Source organism: Monosiga brevicollis, genomic scaffold (genome assembly GCF_000002865.3).
Source record: "Monosiga brevicollis MX1 MONBRscaffold_16 genomic scaffold, whole genome shotgun sequence".
In the NCBI taxonomy this organism is placed as follows: domain Eukaryota; class Choanoflagellata; order Craspedida; family Salpingoecidae; genus Monosiga; species Monosiga brevicollis.
This window is the reverse complement of record NW_001865053.1, coordinates 368842-388934: the sequence shown is the minus strand read 5'-3', so window position 1 is coordinate 388934 and position 20093 is coordinate 368842. Positions and strand designations below refer to the sequence as shown.

General features: G+C 54.7%; 6 protein-coding genes across 6 annotated transcripts; 2 read left to right on the top strand and 4 right to left on the bottom strand.

Annotated features, from left to right (window-relative positions):
• Positions 1 to 843: 843 nt before the first annotated feature.
• Positions 844 to 4784, bottom strand: MONBRDRAFT_9617 (uncharacterized protein; the record flags this gene model as incomplete). The annotated part of the gene is made up of 10 exons (XM_001747255.1): positions 844 to 1055; positions 1294 to 1561; positions 1778 to 1980; positions 2114 to 2234; positions 2348 to 2503; positions 2622 to 2670; positions 2979 to 3355; positions 3617 to 3663; positions 3771 to 3892; positions 4627 to 4784. 10 exons carry the CDS (start codon positions 4782 to 4784, stop codon positions 844 to 846), a joined length of 1713 nt encoding a protein of 570 aa, XP_001747307.1.
• Positions 4785 to 5421: 637 nt separating this feature from the next.
• Positions 5422 to 7448, top strand: MONBRDRAFT_26899 (uncharacterized protein; the record flags this gene model as incomplete). The annotated part of the gene is made up of 9 exons (XM_001747352.1): positions 5422 to 5553; positions 5632 to 5757; positions 5835 to 6009; positions 6103 to 6257; positions 6352 to 6441; positions 6569 to 6701; positions 6777 to 6863; positions 7037 to 7146; positions 7365 to 7448. 9 exons carry the CDS (start codon positions 5422 to 5424, stop codon positions 7446 to 7448), a joined length of 1092 nt encoding a protein of 363 aa, XP_001747404.1.
• Positions 7449 to 7931: 483 nt separating this feature from the next.
• Positions 7932 to 9239, bottom strand: MONBRDRAFT_26898 (uncharacterized protein; the record flags this gene model as incomplete). The annotated part of the gene is made up of 5 exons (XM_001747254.1): positions 7932 to 8017; positions 8188 to 8272; positions 8396 to 8487; positions 8546 to 8729; positions 9141 to 9239. The coding sequence occupies 5 exons, from the start codon at positions 9237 to 9239 to the stop codon at positions 7932 to 7934; spliced, it is 546 nt and encodes a 181-aa protein (XP_001747306.1).
• Positions 9240 to 10806: 1567 nt separating this feature from the next.
• Positions 10807 to 15285, bottom strand: MONBRDRAFT_26897 (uncharacterized protein; the record flags this gene model as incomplete). The annotated part of the gene is made up of 19 exons (XM_001747253.1): positions 10807 to 11012; positions 11138 to 11239; positions 11330 to 11458; positions 11606 to 11681; positions 11797 to 11870; positions 11965 to 12064; positions 12147 to 12236; positions 12358 to 12439; positions 12596 to 12654; positions 12766 to 12867; positions 13003 to 13098; positions 13191 to 13223; positions 13323 to 13359; positions 13470 to 13505; positions 13616 to 13702; positions 13801 to 13946; positions 14046 to 14273; positions 14459 to 14950; positions 14995 to 15285. The coding sequence occupies 19 exons, from the start codon at positions 15283 to 15285 to the stop codon at positions 10807 to 10809; spliced, it is 2466 nt and encodes an 821-aa protein (XP_001747305.1).
• A 275-nt stretch (positions 15286 to 15560) lies between these two features.
• Positions 15561 to 16235, top strand: MONBRDRAFT_37758 (uncharacterized protein). The gene has a single exon (XM_001747351.1). The coding sequence runs from the start codon at positions 15607 to 15609 to the stop codon at positions 16138 to 16140; it is 534 nt and encodes a 177-aa protein (XP_001747403.1). The 5' UTR covers positions 15561 to 15606; the 3' UTR covers positions 16141 to 16235.
• A 253-nt stretch (positions 16236 to 16488) lies between these two features.
• Positions 16489 to 17870, bottom strand: MONBRDRAFT_33124 (uncharacterized protein). The gene has a single exon (XM_001747252.1). It carries the CDS (start codon positions 17576 to 17578, stop codon positions 16754 to 16756), a length of 825 nt encoding a protein of 274 aa, XP_001747304.1. The 5' UTR covers positions 17579 to 17870; the 3' UTR covers positions 16489 to 16753.
• Positions 17871 to 20093: the final 2223 nt, after the last annotated feature.

Here is a 20093-nt window from a genome sequence, read left to right as displayed (position 1 = left end):
AAACCGCATGAAAATGTCGTTTCCGCCCACTTCCCTTTGTGTATGTGTGTGTGTGTGTGTGTGTGTGTGTGTTCGCTTTTGTCTGATTTTTGTGGAGAACGAGAGAGAAAAGAGAGAGAAAAATTTGAGAGAGAAAGTTTTGGGAGTTAGTTAACATGTAAAGAGAGAGAGAGAGAGAATTTCCAGGTCTGGTACCAGCGCCTGGGCTTCGAGAGGGCTGGAAGCCCTCGATGCTTTTGCTGCTGAGTGCGGTTTTATGTGTTCTTCTATCTGTCTCGCTGGTCTGTCTCACTCGTGCTTCATTCACACGACACAACAAGCAGATCCGCCCACTTTTCTTGGTGAGCAAAAGCTCGCTCACACGGTGGAGGCCTTTTTCGTAGAGAGAAGCTACCAAAGCCGCTCAGCTAGAACTGCCGGGCTAGCGCTAGCATCACAGCACACCCCTTCTCTCAAAGGACAAGGGGCAGCGGGCTTAGAAGGGAAGAACGCAGAGGCCGAGCAGCCCCCGGAAAACATGGCGCGTGCGCTGGGTCGGATGAGTGATCTTTAGGGAGTTTGGTGTTCACTGTAAGTTTTGCTTTCAAGCAAATCATTGTCAGATTTTGGTGGCGCCATCGCGAATGACGACGACGACGGTCGGCGGCCTCGACCAACCGCTGGAACATAAGGACAACACATAAGGACAACATGAAGTGGTTGTAAAGAGGGAGGACAGTCAAGGTATTAAAAGACGAAAGAGAAGACAGGGAGATACACAAAATGCGCTCTAAAAGTTCTATGGGCTGGCTTCGCTTCCTGCGATTAGTCATTGGCAGCCTCCTTCGCGCAAACGGAGCATCACTAATCAATGCTGCGGATGCCAGCGATGGCTGCAAAGATCAAGACCAGAATCCAGGCCAGGACCACCACAAAACCCAACCAGACATCCTGATACGCGAGTCCCCAGCCACGTAGCATGAGCGAACGCATCGCCGTACTGGCCCAGGTGGTCGGCATGGCGTACGCCACCCAGCTCAAGCCAATCGGAATGGACTCCAACGGCCACAAAATGCCTGAAAGCAGCAGAACTGGGAAGAAAGTGCCCATGGCCATCTGGATTGCTCCAACCTCGTCATGCACCCGCGTTGACACGAACATGCCATCTATCAAGTTCCAAAAGCCGACAACACAATGAGCTCTGCCACTCGGCTCCTCGCTTCGTTCGCCACACTCAAAGGCATTTTCATCAGATTTAACTGCCAAGAGGGCTATTGGCATACACCCCATTGGCTTGAACGCAGCAGCACGTACATGTCATGCCCGAGGTGCCCAGAAGAAGAAGGAGAAGGATGACCAGCAGCAGCGAGCCATGAAGCGGGAGCTTAAAAACCAGGAGCGTGAAGATCAGGACCAGAATCAACTGTCCCACAAGCACCAGCATCTGCGTGCCCACGTGGGCCAGAATAATCTCGCTGGGCACCACGCCAGCCACCCAGGCGCGATCCGTCATGCCGTCCTTGCGATCCATCACAAAGGCCAGCGCTGTCAGGCCAATTGCTTGTGCAAATGTAATCGAAACCTGGGATTCGGCGCGCAGGCCCCGAACACGCATAAGCCCCCACAGCGGTCCGAGCATTCAAAGCCATGTCATGCCAAGCACCCGCATACCATAATCCCAGGGGCGACAAAATCAGTGAAGGAGGACGAGGTGCCACCATACACCGGTTCATCAAAGGCGATCGGGCTGGCTATCAGATATTTGCCGCTCCCAAGGATCTGATCCAACCATCTACACCAGTCGTACACCGTCAGAAGGTTTGGAGTGCACCGAGGTGTGCCAAGAACTGCGTGTCAGTCGCAGCGAGTGTGCCGTAATACAGGGCGCAAACACGCACGCTTCATAGGCCTCCATGGTCTTCTCCACCAGCACAACGCTGATTTGTTCGTTGGTGTTGTCCATGGCAATGTGAATCTGGCTCGCGTTGATGAGGGCTTCATCTGTGGCATGCCCGCCCCAATGCAGAGACCAATGGGATCGTCAGAGCGGTGTAGACGAGGAAAGGTTGGCACAAAGGTTGGCACAATGTTGGGCGAATGCAAAGCGGGCCAGTCGAGCATACAGGGAACGCACCGGCGGTGAAAATGTTGGCAACACGTTCAAGCACATCCTGGGTGTAGTTGACCCCAAAGTGATACATGGCCCATGCCTCGCCTCGTTCAACCTTATGCAAAGCCTCATCCACCGACGTGCACTGACCCAATCCAAATCAGTCGCATGAGGAGATGCCCGGACATGTCCAAGCAAGCAGGAAGCTGCCAGGGTGAGTTGGTGATCGCAAGGTTGAATCCGTGGTGCGCAACGCACCGTCACTTGATTGAAGGTCTTGTGATCAAGATGGGACAGAAATTGGGTCGAGTAGGAGACGTGCGAGTCGGTCAGATTGGCGCCCACGTCCTCGTTGATGATGGCCACGTTGAGGCCAGTGGGGTCGCGTCCAATGGCCAAGCAAAAGAGAATAATCTATGCGCCGCCCCCAAGCACTAGCATTGAGTTGCTCGCGACCATGTTGTCGGGGTCGGTCGAGCAGGCTACCTCATCGGGACTGGCGCATTACCCCCGCCTGCAAAGCGCGCCTCACCTGGATAGCGGGCAAAACAAACTCGAAAACTAGAACACCATAGTTGCGGCTATACAGGACAAGCCGTGCGCCACAACGCTCTTGTAAGGTACGGGAGCAAGTCTGACGAGATGCCATGGTGACCAAAGCCGCCAATGGCCCAGCGCAGGGCTTCACCTGAGCCGAGTGAGGTTCTTGCGCGAGAGGGCCAACAGGTTGCGCCCGCGCGGGGAGCGGCGGTGTCGGTGTTGAGAACGGTGTTCCTTGCTCACTTGATAAGTTTGTGACCCCGAGCTATGAAACAATTTGGACACAGAGGCACGTGATGTTTTCAGGCCGGCTTGCTTGCTCCATGCTGTATGACCTCGCAAAGCTTACCCGCCAGCAAGGGAAGTGCCGATCAAGGGTTCAGACTCCACATCGACAGTGGACGAGTTGAACACGAGCTCTTTCTTGTGGGCATTGACGTTGTGCTTGACGATACCGCTGTTGTTGAGCATGCTGGCACGCTTGTGGGAATCTTGGCGGCTCAGATCAAGAAAGACCTCCTCAAGGGTATCCATTCCGTACTGATTCATGAGTTGACGTGGTGGCGCCTCCGCCAATAGTCGGCCATCTCGCATCATGCCCACCATGTCAGCCTGTTCATCCAAAGCAAGTTTTGAGAATGCATGCGCGCCTTTATCCAGAGGCCTGTGACAGCCTGTACAAGTTGAAGCTGGGGTTGTTGCTAAGGTTCCGTTGTTTCTGCTTTTCTGAAGGACGGTTGGGGGTGAGGGATGGGGTTACCTGGCGTGCTTCCTCAACGTAATGGGTGGTGATGACCACGGCTGTACGGGTAGGGCCATGGGCGAGCTCCACCAGGTGTGACCAGATGCGGGCGCGCAGGAGGGGGTCAACGCCGACCGTGGGTTCATCCTAATGTCAAAGCAGCAGCAGGTAGCAGCAGCGGCGGCATAAGTATGTCTGAGAACGTGGATTGCGCGAGGACGCGTCTTGCTTGGCCATGAGCGTACCAGAATCAGAAGTGGAGGCTGGTGGATGAGCGCTACCATAAAAGACACTGCAAGATGTCGGGGGACGGCGTGAGACGTCTTTGGGCCACGGCACAAATTGGGGCCAGTGATGCTAGGGGAAAAAAGGTAAGGGGTGGTGGATTCAGTTTTCTACCTCGGCGCTGCTGTCCACCACTCAGAGTTCCGACGAGGCGGTCCACAAAGGGGCTCATGTCCAACAGCTGTAGCAGCTCGCGCAGGCGACTCTCAATGCCGGCATCAGCCATTCCATACAAGCTATGTTACACAACTTTGTGTGAGTGGCGAATGACGGGTTATATGGCGACCAAGTCCAAGCAACTTTTGCGTGTGAGCGTTGAGCGTGTGTGGTCGAGAGCAACTCAAGCTGTACCGGCCATAAAAAGTGACAGTCTCGCGGATGGTAAAGTCTCGATAGAGAGCCAGCTCTTGAGGCATGTAACCAACTCCATTGCCCGGGATCTGCGTCCCATTCAACCAGGGTAAGAAGACCAAGGGAATGCAGCAAGGCCCAGGTGAATTTGCTCGGATGATGGACCAGAGGGAGCGCCGGGTAAGGGAAGGGTAGGGTGGCGGAGGGCTATGGATCACGACACGTACACTGCCATGTGGATCGTGAGGCTCGCGCCCAAAGACCAGCAAGCGTCCGGCATCGATGCGCAAGCGGCCGACCACGCCTGTCATGTATTGGAGGAGCGTATCCGGAACGTGAGACATCCGGCAACGTCAGTGCAGACAGACTAGGGCACCCGGGTCTGTAGCAAGCACAGGATCCTCGTACATTTCAAAAAAGACGTTTTGCCCGCACCCGAGGGACCCAGCAGGCCATAAATGCAACTAACACATGGGGTCGAGATTTCAACCAGACGGGAGATGAGAAAGGTCATGTGCACATGGCCGCGAGCAAACGCGGTCGTTGGGAGCGCTTGCTTCATCCAGGGCTACAGGTGAGCACAGAAGGGGCGAAGCAGTGGACTGCTATCATGTCTTACCCGCGCGGGACACGCATGTCAAAGTCATGGACGATGCGGGTCCGGCGGTTCAGCGGGCCATAGCCTCGAAACACACCACGGGCCTCCAGCGCCAGGCTGCCTTGATAATCACCATGACCCATGCTGCTGCTGGTACTGCGATCCAACAAGCTCGCCATTTCCCACGGTACTCCTCCTCCCACTTGTCCCAAGAACCCTGTAGTCGCACGAGTCCAATGACGCGTCGAGCCTGTTTTCAAGCAGGCACTGCTGCTCTGAAACTGCCCGTCTGCCCCGTGCCACCGTTGACCTGCTACCTCGCTCTGTGTGTGCTGGCTGCAACGACATTAGCTATACCCTTAGGTAAACGTCGTCAAAGTTAAAGTTATTGAAGATTGTATATTCTTGGTATTGTATAATAGCATGTAGCGATGTGGCAGTAGATGTAGACGATGTACTGGAACTTGCAGATGCCATTGCCTGTTGATGTTTTTATCTGACAAGTGAGAAAGAGAGCGAGAGAGAATTTTAATTTTTTTCGATTCAAGGAGCAGTGGCAGCGGCGGCTGGTCAGTGGGTCAGTTTTGATGCGTGAGTCCACGAGCGGTGTGCGGGGTTTGTCAGTCTGAGGCGGGGGTTGAGGTTGGGCTGAACGGGCCTCGATCGCAGTAGTGAATGGCTGGTGCTTGTGTGAGAGCGCGGGCAGATCGACAAGCCAGCTGACGGGTTGGTTTGGTGATTGGCTTACATGTCAGGTACATCTGGATGAGACTGAGCTTGGATGTGTGTTGACCGCAAATCCTGTTGCCCGTGAGCATGCCTTCCCCCGACGGCGCCAAGGCTGGCGCTGCCGGCGTCGGTGTGTCGACGAGCCCCTCTTTTCAACTGGCCATCACATTCTTTGTGTGGTATGCGGCCAGCTTCATGACGGATGCCTACAATAAGCAGGTGGGTCTATTGCGATGACCGGCCTTCATGGTCTTCAGTCTGTCACTCAACCTCTTGCGGGTGCATATGGCTGTGTAGATTCAAGAGCGGCTTCGCATCCCCCTGACGCTAACCTGCTTTCAGTTCTTGGCCGGTGCCTTGACTACCACTTTTATTTTGCGCGGCCTCAAGCTCGTGCCCTTTGTCGCCCTCCGCCGTGATCAGGTTTCGTGTCGTTGTGCACTGGATATCGAATGTACCTCCCGCCCGATTGCGCTCATGCCTACCTGGTGTCGTCGCAGATGCGCCCAGTGGTTGCAGTGGCTCTGGTCTGGACGATTGGCTTTGCCACAACCAACCTTAGTTTTGGCGTCGCCAAGGCCGGCTCGGTCGCCTTTACGCACGCGGTCAAGGCCACCGAGCCCGTGTTCCTGGTCACGGTGGCCACACTCTTCTTTGGACGTTCCTTTCCACTCTGTAGGCTCCTTGCTTTCTAGTATCAGCCCGCTGAACACACCCATGCAGTCATGTCTTCTGACCCTGGTCTCTCCGATCTCTTGCTTGGCATAGCCGTGTGGGCGGCCCTGCTGCCCATTGTTTTTGGAATTTCACTGGTCGCCGTGTCCGATCTGAGCTTCTCCGTTACCTCTGTCGCCATGACATGCATCAGCAACGTCTGCTTTGTTCTTCGCTCTCTATTCGTGCAGCAGATATACGCCAGCGGTGTACGTGCTGTCATGTCTCGACCACTTTCTCCAACATTGACCTACTCGGATGCGTGCGCTCACCGGGGGGACCTTCACTCTTTGGGAATTGTAGGCGGCCGATTCATACAACGTCTTTTACTACATTTCGTGGTTTTCGGCAGCCCTTCTCTTCCCGATTGCATTCTTGAGCGAGTCGGGCACAGTGAGTTTGGATGGTGGAGAAATGCACCGACCTTTTTCCAAGACGCGCTTCAACGTAATCTGTTCGGCCCGTCAACTTATACGCCGGACCAAACGTTTGCACGTGATTGCCCTTGGCCGCTGAATAGTTGTGGGCGCATTGGGTGGAATTGGACGGCACGCTGTTGAAGCTGCTGGCTTGGAATGCCTTTGGGCACTTTAGTTATAACTTTGCAAGCATGTCTCTTTTGGATATCATTTCACCGCTCACCCATTCCATTGGTACGATACCTTGCTTACACACATGTCAAGGCTGGCACGCTCACCTGTGTGGCCTGCAATCAAACCTTGTGCTAGGCAATGCCTCCCGACGCCTTGTACTAATTGTGGGCAGCATTTTGTACTTTGGTCAGCCCTTCCTCTTCAAGCACATGCTCGGTGTCGGTACGTCGCCAACCCCACGATGATGCGAGCAGGCAAATCGGGCAGAAGGGCGGAAGGTACCAATAGGTTGGCAAAAGAGAAAAGAGAACAAGAGATGAATGTCACATTCGCAAGTGAGCCTGCTTTCACCTTGATGTCCACTACTCTATGGGTGTGGCTTGACGCGCTTGCAGCACTCCTCATGACGGGCGTGTTCATGTACACGATCGTTTCCAAGCGCAACGCGGCTGCCAAGGCCAGTGCCGCTTCTGGCTCCACGACAAAAGCGGCCTTGGATACACCGGTCGGTTTTGACAGCCCCCATGTTCTTATCGTTTTTTTTTTGCCTCGGCCTCGCCATCTTTGGAAATCACATCTTACAGCATGCTCAAAACAGCAGGGGAACTTTGCACGCGGCGCAGCAGCACGTCGCACCTTGAGCACGTCCTCCAACTAAAAAGCCAAGCTAGACTGTCTGGATTTTTGTGGTTTCTGTAACAGAGGTTGGAATCGATTTTGTAGACGGTTAGTGACTGGGCCTTTTGGCCGCTCAGGCGACATGGACACGACGAAAACGAGAGCATGGAGAGCCTGACAAACTCATAGAAAGAAAAAAACAAACAGGAAACAAAAAGTCAAGCAACGTGAAAGGCAATAATGTGCAGGGATTGGGTGCGCTCAGGGTAAATCAAGGAGGTTGTGTTTCTCTAGCGTCTTTTGTACATTGGTGTGGATGTCTTTGAGCATGGAGCTCGTCTCTCTGTAGAATGGAGGCAGCGCCAAAGTCAAGGTGAACAAAAGGTTCCAGGACCGAATATCTTGCTCACGCGGGTGGAGCTCATACCGGATATATTCGTCGTGTGCTCGATCCAAGGTTTCCTCGCTTGTGACGCGTTTGATCAGGTCGCGACGCGTACCCAGCGACTTGAGTGCCACCCAAACGGCCGATTTGATCATGAAGGAGTGATGCTTTTGCAACGTCTCACTGCCACGGCGCATACATGGATGCAAGCGTAAGATAGAGAGGGCGTTTGTGTTTGTGTGCCTATGCCTGTGCCTGTGCATGCCGAGAGCTCTTGACTCAACGACTCACCTGTAGGCAGTCTGCGCAGCCTGAGCGGCGCTGTCATCATCGGCAATCTCCAACACCCGCTCCAAGAAGCGCACAAAAAATTCTTAAAGGTTTGCAAGGCACAGACAGAGCAACGAGCAAGGTTACGGCACCAGAGCAAGGCGGGGCATGAGTCAAGGGTGGGCCAGGCTAGGTAAGAATGTTGAGATCAGGCACGGGCAGCCAAGCCAGACGCCATGAAAATATACGCGAGACACGCATGGTTATACGAACCGAGGGCACGGTGCAGGCGGAGAAGTGTGCGGCTTCCCGAGCGGCCACCGCGGGGCAGAGTAGTTGTGTTGTTGGCGACTTCTGCCTGTTGTTGATGCGAGGGAGAGAGAGAGAGGGAGGGAGAGGGATGAGAGGGATGAGAAGAGCACATGTGACGGTGTGAGTTTAAAGAGAGAGCACAACTTGAACGGGTTGTGCGCCAGCTCACCTCGACCATGTTTTCGAGGAATTGATAAGCCTCGCCTGAGAATTCGTGACACATCAACGAACAGTCGCGGGGTAGCAGTTCCCAGCCAAGGGCTATAGATCAGTACACGCAGGATGGTGTGTGCGCGTGTGCGTGCGCGCGGGGACTTACCGTTTTTCTCGCGCAGCTCCTGGAGAATCTCAATCTTGGCGTTGATATCTTTGGTCACAAAGCCAAAGACCATGCCAAAGCAACCAAGGACATTGGAAATCTCACGAAAGCAAACAAGGTACTTGTCCGTGTCCGTTTGTCCGTGGGATGAAGCCTCGTCCAAGGACTTGGCGGTGTCGTGCAACTGCGGGACGGGAACAGGCGGTGAGAAGCCAGCCGATTGCAGCTGGCAGGCAACCTGACGTGGCGACGCACCTTAACAAGCATGATCTTGGATAAGGGGTGGGAATAGGAAATATCAAGCTGTCTTGCAGGGCTCAGAATTCAGGCGCAGAGGTGCTGATAGCAGGCAGAATGATACGGTGAGCAGAAAGAAGAAAATGCCGGTGCGCCATGGAGGCCTGACTGCTTGTTTCAGCTGGCCTGCAGGCAGGCGCAATCCGTCGCATGTTCGTACCTCTGCGCTGCACGGACAAGTCTACAACATCTAACCCCCGCCGTCAGTCGGCAAGTCATCCAACACCAGAGCTCACGTCTTAACCGCAAAGGCCCCAGTCAGTCCAAGTCAGTGGCAGCGGAGGCGGAGCTCGTCGACCCGGCAAATCTCTCTCTCTCTCTCTCTCTCTCTCTCTCTCTCTCTCTCTCTCTCTCTCTCTGTGACAGTTGCCCCCTTCCACAACATTTCTTCTGACATTATGTGCCAAAGAAGTGTGATTTCAAGCACATTACCGTACTTGATGATGTTGATCAAGCATCTCTGAAACTCTGCTGGTGGGATTGAACATCTCTGGCTTCTGCTGTGTTTGCCTTATAGTTTGATCTTGGCATCCTGGACTTTCTCTGAAACTGTGGCTTGTAACCTCTTTCTTTTATTTTTCTCGCTTCTTTCTCTCTCTCTTTCTGTGTGTCTCTCACATTTCGCGGCGAGCAGCGGCAGCCGAGCGGCGGCGGCGGCGGGGGAGCAACGGCGCTAGCGTTGCCATTTTAAGTGCAGTGATTGGGAATCTACGATAGTGCTTCACATACAGACATGTCGGACCCTTATGGCACGGTGGGCGGCGGACTGCGCCTCAAGGGCATGAAGTACGTCCAGCAACGCAACGATCGTCTCCGTCATCGCACCTTCCAGGGACACGGGGCCTTTTGAGCCGATGCTGCTCCCCGCACACATGCTCACGTGTACGCGCGGTCGATTTGCAACTCTGATTCAAACCCCGTCAGGAAGTCGAAGAAGAAGAAGAGCAAGAGCCTCGACACCGACAAGCATCAAGAGGCCGTGAAGGAACAGGTTCAGGAGCAGGTTTGTTTCGAGCCAACAGGCTCCTCCGCACCCGGGGGCAGGCGCGTGTGGTCTTTGGCTTTGCAAACCAAGTGTTCTGTGTCTTGGTGACGCTTGCATCTCTTGCTTCTCACCTCTTAATCTGGGCAGGCGACGGTTGAGCTGACGCCAGCACAAAAGGCATACCGCAAGGTACAACTGGAGCGCGAGATGGAACGCATTCGCAAAAAAGCCTCGCTAAGCCACAAGGACAAAGTCGCAGTACGTTCTCGGCTAGTTCGTATCCACCATATTGACCGTCTGCCTATACACGTAAAAGTGTGCCGAGGCAGGGGGCAATTTTCTCACGTCTCGGCGCGGGTTTCATCACGATAGAATCTCAACCGCTATCTCGAAAACTTGAGTGAACACCACGATATTCCCAAAGTGTCTTGGACCAAGTGAACCAAGAATGACCGGCGACTGCAGAAAGGACAAGGACAAATCCTGTGTGGGGCCCCTCAAGCCTTGTCTCAACGACTTTCTCCTTTATTCGTGGCACTCCACTTTGTCTTTTCCCTCGTGTTTCGACCTCCTGATTAGTTCCCTACCCGTAATTGAGTAACGCAACGTCAAGGCTCCAAGCCAAGCATCGCCCGGGGCATTTTCTTGCATGCAAAGGGCAGACCAATCTGTCGGCACTCAATTGCCTCCGGCCATCTGCCAGCTTACTCGAGTTTGGCAAGCAGATGGTTGCGGCGTGCAGATCCAAACTACAGAGACTACTGAAACAAAAGTTCTCGAGGCGCTTGCTCAAGACTACTGCGGTTTGTCATCTGCGCGGATCAATCGAGGCAGCGAGGTGAGGCTCTCTCAAAGTGAGGGGCGGCAATTTACGCAGGTACGCGGATGACATACCAGGGAATTGCTCGTCCATCATGTCCAGGAGCTGCTGAAGCAGCGCGGGCTGCACGGGGACGCGTAGGTGCTCAACGCCATCAATCTACTCAGTTTGTATTGTGATCAGCATTGAGGTGAGGGGAGCTGCGTTGCGCTTGAGCGTGTGGCCATGGGATACGGGCACGCGGACCTTTCGACTGGTGACGAGCTGGTGATCGCGGTACTCGGTCATATAGGCCTTTAGTCGGGCCTCGTCATGCGCCGAAAAGTTTTGCTGGCACAGTGCCAAATAATCCGCAAAACGCAAACCTGATACAACGCAGAACAACGTGCCGTCAGAGGTTGCGGATCTTGCACAGCAAGTACCAAACCAACAAACAACAGACAAACAAACACACCCAGAACAAGAACAAGAACAACACCACTGCACGCACCGGGGTAGTTGGGGTTGTCAAGATTGTCACTTTGATGTTGCAAAAGGGTCCAAAAGGCTTTGCGCCCGTTGTGTGTGAGCGATTTCATGACCACCACGGCCGCTGTCGAGTGCATCATATACAGCCAAACAAGTGAGCGTGCAGCTACGCGAGTCGAGGCAGATGCGACGTTGGCCAGGAGCACACACAAACCTGCAACGCTGACAACGCTTGTGCGAGAGAGGATGCTGTTGGAATACGCCGTCTCCAACTTGTAGTGGGCAAACGTTGTTGCCTCGATCCAAGCAAATGAAAAGCGCGCCAATTTGCCCTGGTCCCACACTATTCAAGATGGATGAATGGGCCCATTCGCACGACGTTTGGGCAAGCGACACGAGAAACAATTGAGAAACAAAGTCCAGAAAAGACAATGAAAAACCTCAACGAGCAAAACCGATAACAACTTGGTGCCACAAGGCCTCGACCTACAGAGCGGTGCATTGACGTGGTCAATGCTTGCAACAAGGCTCACACTGGGCAAAGCAGCAAGGCCGCTGAGAATCGTCTACAAGACACGGTGCAGCCACAAGTGCAGGTGATGCAAGGGCATGTGCAAATTCTACAGCTGAGGCGTGCCAAAGGCAGTTGATACAAAGGTCCTTTTTCCCCAAGGCACTCACCTGGGCCAAGTCATTTCGTAACATCAAACCATCAATGTTATGAATGAGAAGCGTCATGGGCGCTACGTTTTCTTCTAAGCACGGAAAGAGGCACACGCCAGCGGAATAAGAAGGACATGCCTGGGGCCGGTGCAAGGATCGCAAGGCAGGGAAGAGGCAGGCACCGACCTGAGCTGGCCAAGGTAGCAGCTATGAAATCCAGCTGCTCGAGCGCGCTGCGAAATCGGCCCTGATAGCCCAGGTGGCGCTCGCAAATCACATCGAGAACCTGGAAAAAACAGGGAAAAGATGCAAGGTTAGGTCGGTAGTCACGCAACAAAAGAGACAGTCGGTTGTGATAAAGGCCGTACCTGTTTAATACTCATGGAGGGGAAGAAGCCGTTGATAGAGACAATGTCCCGGTGACGCAGGTGTCGTTCCGCAAACAGGGTGAGGAGCTCCTGCAGCCACACACGTACAAAGGAGCCGCCATTCCCGTATCATGAGATCAAGGCATGCTTCAGTTCTCAATTGCAGGGAAACTAACAAGGGGGAGGGGAGGAAGCAGAACCACAATCCCACCTTTTTGGAACCAACACCGTAGAACAACAGGTTGAACCCGGCCTGAAGACGGCTTGCCCATAAGTGAAAACGTTTCTCATGCCTAACATCACCCGCCAAGGTTGTGTGGGGGAAAGCAAAGGGTCAGCAGAGGATGTGCACCGTGGTCATGGGCGTTCTCAAATGAGTGATGTGACAGGTAAGACGAGGTATAGGAGTGTATGTGCGAGGGTGAGCGGGGTAAGCGAGTGAAACCAACCGCAGGCGAAGGGCTTCGCGCTGAGAGGTCCACTCATCTGGAACGCGTTGCAATGCCGCCTATGCGTGCATTGGAGTAGCAAAACAAGTCGGGCAGACCGGTCATCAGAGGTTTGGAATGCTGCAGGGGCCAGTCAGAGAATGCAAGAGGGACCCGAGGTGAGCCCTAACCTCTACGTCATGTTCCTTGAGCTTCATGAGGCTGGTATCCGCGAGCGTTGCGTCTGAGGTGGTTTGCCCTCGTCCATGATGCTGCTCGAAATACTCGTCTGCCTGATGCTCGTGGAAGGTATTCAGTTCGGTGCCCAGAGGGTGAGGTGCCCTCCGCTGCAAAAGGGGTTTGTGCAACTCTGGGCACAGAGACTTTGATGCTGGCAAAAATGCTCACGACCCAGTGCACACACTCACATCGTCTCGGGCATGTGAGCCTTCGTCGTTTTCCTCCTGGGTAGAGGCACGGGCAGCAATGGCGGCCGCAGATGGTGTTGTGGCACTTTTGGCCGCCTGTTCCAACAAATCAAGGATCAGCACTCGTATCAGATTTGAGGCATGAAGCAAAGCATGTTTATGGAGGGCTGAGGGAGGGGCAAGCATACCGAGCTGGTGCGCTTAGCACGCTTGGTACGTGGCTGTCAGGCAAAGGAGGTGGAGGAGGGATCGAGTGAGTGAAGGCATGTTGATGGGCATGCCGAGTGGGGGGCATGGTGGTCACAACATCAAATATCCACCTGCTTTGCAGCTCCGCGAGCAGCAACAGTGCCAGCGCTGACAAAGAGTCAGGAGGAAAGGCGCAGTTATGAGCTTGAGACAGATGGCGACGCGTGGGTCTGATCACGTCCTATTCAAACAAAAGTCGGGGAGATGCAGAAACACACCTGTCTTTGACATTGGTCATGAGGGTGGCCACCTCGCTACGATATGACATATCACGGCATCATAGGTGAGTTTCGAGGGCAATCCCGCCAGTGGGACAGGAAGAAGCAGAAACATAAGGCAGACACACGGCCAGTCTTAATCTTACCCGAGCATTTCATCTCGGGCAACGGGGGTGGAGAGGGTGGTTTGAGACGTTTTTTGTCCCTGATCTGCCATGATGGCCTTGAGGGTGCTGGAGGGGCGAGGTAGTGGGCAACGGGGGCGTGAGGGGAGCACGGGTATGCTCGCATGGCTTGAGCTTAAGGAAGGCGTTGGCACAGGACAACACACATTGGGGCAATGGCCATTTGGCGGCCTCGTCGGCGGCGGTGAGGACCGGTGGCGGTGGGCAGGCCTTCTGGGAAGCGCAGTAAGGGGCGGGTTTTGGTGGTATTGATCACATGGCGGGGAAAGTCGCTACTCCGCAGCACGTCCACCTGAGCACGGGCAAGTGCGCAGGGGACAAAGGGGCAGAGGAAGAAAGTGAGTCTGTATGACATGACACTGGGACTGCCGGTTTAATATGTGTGACACACCGGCGCGGCGGGGACGGCGGGCGCGTCGATGGGTTTTTGAGCCTGATCTCGGGACAACGTCTCGGTTGCAGCGGGGGCATCGGCGCTGGCCGGTGGTGTTGCATCGACTGGAGTGGGGCGGGCACGGCGCTGGGTAAGGGCGGCAGAGTGTTCAGCTGCTGGTGTGAGACGGAGCAGGTCTTGGTTGAGGGCCGTGGTCTTGGGGCCGGCCCCGATGGTCAAGGGGCCCTTTGAGCGAAGAGCATGGGTGGTGTCGGATGACGGTGTTGTCGAAGATGGAAGAGATCGATAGGCGGGGAAGGGGAGGGGGAGGAGGACGGGAAGGAGCAATTGTTGAGCAATTGTGTCCAAGACAAGCAGAGTGAGCAAAGTGACTGGCGATGCAAGAGCGCAGGGGGGGCTGGCTTGCATACCTGCAAGGGGGCGAGGTGACGGGTATTGGAGCGGGTGACGGTGGGCAGGGGAAGGCCAGGGCGGTGGCCCCGCTTGAGGGGGCCAAAGACCTTGCTGCGGGGCTGATAGCTGGAGAGGCAGACAAAGGTATCAGCTTCGGGAATGCCCGGGACATCATGGAGGAGGTAGCTCGTCTTGTTGAGGACGGCGCAGTGTCGGACGAGCGCGGCAAGGGGCACGGCAAGGCGGACGCTGGACAGGCAGACTTCTTGCTTGTAAAAGGTGTGCGAGGCAGAAAAGAAGGTAATCTGGGGCCAGTAGAAGAAGCGAAGCGTGGCCTGACCGGCCGCCGAATCGATCTGCTCGATATGCGCCACAAATAGCTGGGCTGGCAGGGACAGACTCGCATCATGCCATTGGCTCGTCAGCACGTACTCGCCCGCCCGATACTGTCCGGGCGTATACGGCGGTGCTGCTGCCTCCGTCCCGGCTGAACCCGTAGCCCCCGCCATCTTGCCCCGTTTCCCCCCAGCACAATCACTGCCCCGCCACAAACGGCGGCCACAGAACAGTCAGCCACGACCCAAGCGATCAGGGTTAGGCGTGTGAGAGATGAGAGATGAGAGAGAGAGAGAGAGAGAGAGAGAGACAGGAGAGAGAGAGAGAGAGAGAGCTTGAGAGCTTGAGAGAGAGAGAGAGAGAGAGCTTGAGAGAGAGAGCTTGAGAGAGCTTGAGAGAGAGAGAGAGAGAGCTTGAGAGAGACAGAGAGAGAGGGAGAGAGAGACAGAGAGAGAGAGAGTTTGAGAGTTTGAGAGAGAGAGTTTGAGAGTTTAGAGAGAGAATACATGCTGCAGATGAAAAAAAGTTGAACCTGTCACTGATTACGCCGACTGTTTATTTTATCCTGTCTTGACAGGTTTTGCCATCCCCGAGACCTGTTTCGACAGGTTTTCAAAGCTTCCAAGTTAGGGGCGCCTATTTTTATCGGGGGAGGAGGAGGGGGAGGGTGACGGGCGACGAGGCGGGGAGGCATTTTCTTTCTGTGCGCTTCAGCTCAAGATCCAGCCACTTCAGACCGACATCAACAGCCCGCCACCGTTCCTTGGCCCCTTTGGACATTTTGGATCGCGTTGTTCCCTCAACCTCAACCTCGACCTCGACCTTGACCATGGCAGCACTGCCCCCTACATTGTGCTCGGCGCGCAGCATTGCTCACACCATTGCCGATTCGCAACATGTGTTGGGTGCCAGCCCCGTGCACAGCTGGGCCGACAAGACACGCAGCGGCCACGCCTTTCGTCTCAGCCCTGCTCAAGCCTGCCAGCCAGGCTCGACCGACCTCACTGATCACACACGCCGCGGCACGCGCTTCCGCCCCACCCCAACGACCTTGAACATGGATTTGATGCATATGGGCATGGACATGGACGATGACCTGGGCATGGACATTGGCTCGGAGGCGCTAGCCTTGACCTCTTCGCAAGACTCGATCTCTTCTGCCACCTCTTCAACCACCAACTCTCCACACGCACCGCGCCTGTCGCGCCACTATACCATCCAATCCACCGTGGCCGAGGCACAGGCGTATGGCTACGAGGTGGCTGAAGCCTCCTTGGCTCGCCCCTATACCCGTGGCCTGGCCTACGCGCTGACCGACTCGCCTGCCCGCCACCTCCGCTCGGCCCATCTCCACCGCGCTTGAGCCTATTGCCTTTTGCCGAGGGCCCCAATCCAGGTGGATGGAGGTGGCCACCCAACACCATTTATTTTGCCACAAGGCTGTCGCACGCATCATTTTAAAACATTGTGCTTATCCATTTTTATTCGTCAATCGATCCGACCTTTGCGTTTTCATCATCATCATCATCATCACCATCTTCTCTCTCTCTCTCTCTCGCTCGCCGAGGCCCAAGGCCGTTGACAGACAGGATATTAGACAGGATAACATTGTATAATATTATTTATTATTATTTGACATGCTTTCAGTGTGTATGTTCACCGTTTCAAGTCAGGTCTTTTGAGAAAAAGGAAAACAAAAAACAAAAAAAAAGACTCGCTGAACTCAATTGACGTCATACCACGGATACAAAACGTGGCAAGCCGAGTCACACGGAAGAGCCATGACATTTAACATGCTCTTGGTGGTCGTGTACGCAGTACACCCAGGCCAGGCCTGGCAAGAAGAAGCAACTACTAAATGTAAAAAAGGGACGATCAAGAAAGTGGACGACTATCGGCAATCAAAAACATGATGATAATAACGGTGGGACAACGGCGCCGAGGTTGGCGACTTGAGGACAAAGCGCAAGCAAATATCACGCCAGCACGGTGTTGTCAGTGTACGAGGTGAGCGCGCCCAGAACTTGGTCAAGGGCCTGAAGCTGAGCCATGGACTTGAAGTCACTAGACTGGGTGCCGGCGGTGAAGGAGGCTGAAGGGGCGGCCACCGCGCTGTCCAAGGCACTGGACAGAAAGGATTCGGACCAGACATCGTCAATGTGCGACCAGGCGTTGCCGGTAGGGAGGGCGGGAGGAGTGGCAGACGAGGCCAGGCTGGCAAAGCCGGCTCCGAGCGTCTCCTCCGAGGCGGTGAGCAGGGTGTGGACGTCAATGTCGTCGAGGGAGCTGGCGCTTTCAAAATCCGAGCCAAGGAGAGATTCAGATCCCGTGTGCAGCTGCGCCGCAATCTCGCGCACCAGGTCGTCCAGGGGCGCCAGGGGCGCTGGGGCCGTGAGGGTAGCCTCCACAGCAGGGGGTTGGCCGACAACGTTGCCAATGGCAGGGGTGGTCGTTACTGGAGCCTGGAGCTGGAGCTGGACGGTTGTGGCACGCGGCTGGTGGCGATTGATGACGGGGCTGTGACGGGGGCTGGAGGTGATGGAGGAGGGGGAAGCGATGCGGTTTTCGTGCTTGCAGCTCTCCAGGACTTGGGGCAGGCGGTCGGTCGTGACTTTGTGAAAGCGACGGAGGTGCTGACGCATGTGGTCGGCGCGATAGCAAGATTTGGTGCATTGGTCGAGGACGCAGCGGAAGGGATGGGCATCGGCAGGCCAATGGATGCGCTCATGGCGGCGGAGCTGCGAGTGAGTCCGGAAGATGGAGCTGCACTGCGTGCACTCAAAGCCAGCCTTGTTATGCATGGTGCCGGGTCTGAGCAAAAGCGCAAAAGCGTGCGCAGACGGAAGTTGTCGACGGAAAGCCGGCAGTAAAATGCCGAGTGTGCGGTCGTTGCCAACAGGATTGAACTGGAACAGAACAGGGCAGGGCAGGGCGGGCCGTTCAAGACTTGGTAGGTGGTGGTTTTACACTGTCTCAGAGCAGAAAAAAAGGGGGGGCAACTTTGAGTTGGCGCTCGTCTTCTTCAGGTTTCAGACGAAACGTCCATGGGCATGAGGAAGAGGGTGGGTTGGAGGTAGTGGGTCTGTCTAATCGCCGGAGCTGTAAAATGACCATTCGGCCAGAGCAAAGTCCATGTGTGATTGATCGACGTCAGCGCGACAAGAGAGAGAGAGAGAGAGAGAGAGAGCAGAGCAGCAGCAGCAGGAAGAAGGCTTCACAGAGAGAGAGGTATGATCGTTGATGAAATCTGTCACAGGCTGCAGTTATCAGGAACTGGGGCGCAATCAAGAGAATTGAATTTTGAATTTTGGCTTACCATTCCCTTTGGGCAGCAGCATATGGGTTTAAGACGCCAATCACACACAACAAGAGCTACCTACATCCACATACAGCGTAGGCGCTTTTGTGTGACTTTTGTGATTTTCTTACGGGTTGGGGGTTTGGCTGCAACAGCATGCCATGATTGAAATGGGGGTATCGTTCGTCCAACTTCGCAACGTCATTGGTTCCACTACGAATGCTGTACATGGCAACGGTTTAAGAAGGGGATGCAAGCTACGTTGGACATGATGGATGGCGTCAGGGATCAAAACCTCCACGAGGTTAAGAGGATGCTTTGAAGGAACCGTGACGAACAGTCTTTTGTTTCCGAGTATCGGTACCGTGGAATGTCACCCAAATCAATTCCCCGGAAGGCATGGGATTTCCATACTTGATCCCCCAACCTGTCTTGCCGGTTTTTCTTACATTCTTCGACTTCTTCTCCTTCTTCGATCGTTATGGGGAAGGTCTTTCGTCTGACATTGTCATGACCTGACGTAAGGACGTGGACATGTTGATCAAGGCGACTTTCGGTGCTCGATACCAACAGCAGCTGATTCATTCATGTTGTCCGGCCATACCACGTGCAGAAAAAACCGACCCCGTTTGCCCACAAATGAGGCCTTTTAGTGGGAACTGCAAACTCTCCCCTTCCTTTTCGCATGAAAAGCGGCATCAAGAGCCATGTAACTCCAGGCAAAGGGGCTTGGGACAGAGCCCTCCCCTGCACAGCCGCATTGTCCGCACCATCTTTCCATCGAACTTGACTGGAGCACCGGTCCGAACCAAATCTTACGCAGTGACTCATTACAATGTCATGTTAATACGAGTGTTTGGGGACTCGACACAAACGCTCCGTCCGGCACGCCTGGTCCAGCAAACTCACCCCACTACCTTCCTGAAATCGGCGTGAGTGATGTCTGTGGGTTGCATCTGCTCAGGCTCTCAAACCTACTCTCCGCTCGTGCGCATGACAAGACGGAGAATGGTTTTGCGGCGGATGCTGGCGCATTCATGCCCGTTGTGTATCGCCATTTTTCTTCGGATGCAGCAGCAGTTTTAGCATCCTGCTCATCCTAGCGTCTTGGGTGCCAAGCATCAGACCCATTATTTCGTACTCAACGCACGAGCCCTCTCACGCTTAAGACCCATCAATTTTCATCCCTGTCGTTTGGGAGCATCCTTGTCAAACGTGTATCTTAAATCATCTTACACCTGCCAAGTCTGAAATCGTCCACACAACATCTACCCCCATGCCAAGTCGGTAAAGGTTCAGCCATAAGATTGCTCGGAATGTCACACGATTCCACCCCAAGCGCGGAAAGCATCCTCATTTCGTGGTCAACGATAGGGCTGTGGGATTATTGCAAACGATTCGAGGCCCTCATCAAATCAGCTTGAGAGGGTTGGGCTGTGGCGCAACGCAAACCAGAGACATGTGTGAATTTAAGGCAAGATTGGAGAGGTTTGCCCTGGCTGCACAAATTCTTCCAGCTAGTTAGCTAGGTTTCTGCGTGTAGTGCAGAGGTTTGATCGCGCGTCCTCGAGTTTCCCACACATGCACTCGCTTGGCATCACTATCGCAGAAGTCGCTCAGGGCGAGCGTCAGCCTTCTTCTAAACCCACACCCGCGTCCACACTCATGCTTCATCTCAACACTAAAATCACCTCTAAGATCACACACCCGCCTCAGCACCAGTCCCACACTCCCGATGTCATGTGAAACTTCCCCAAGGCCGGAGCTTGGGGGAACGCGGGATGCAGCACGAACGTCACACTCGTGTTGGGGAGACCACCACACCAATGGTTCACACTCTTCAAGTCATCCCCGCACGCACAAATGGCATCCCCACTACCGTCATCAACCAAGCGCATCATCATCATTATGTGCTCCAACAACCACCCGGTTAAAAAGATCTTCAAGCGTCTTGGTGGTTCATGGCCCGGCTCTTTGGGCAGGCGCCTCTCTTCCCCCCCCCCCCCCCCCCCAAAAAA

Coding starts and splice junctions, on each gene's coding strand:
- MONBRDRAFT_37758 (XM_001747351.1), top strand. CDS start 15,607: ATGGCAGCACTGCCCCCTACATTGTGCTCGGCGCGCAGCATTGCTCAC.
- MONBRDRAFT_33124 (XM_001747252.1), bottom strand. CDS start 17,578: ATGCATAACAAGGCTGGCTTTGAGTGCACGCAGTGCAGCTCCATCTTC.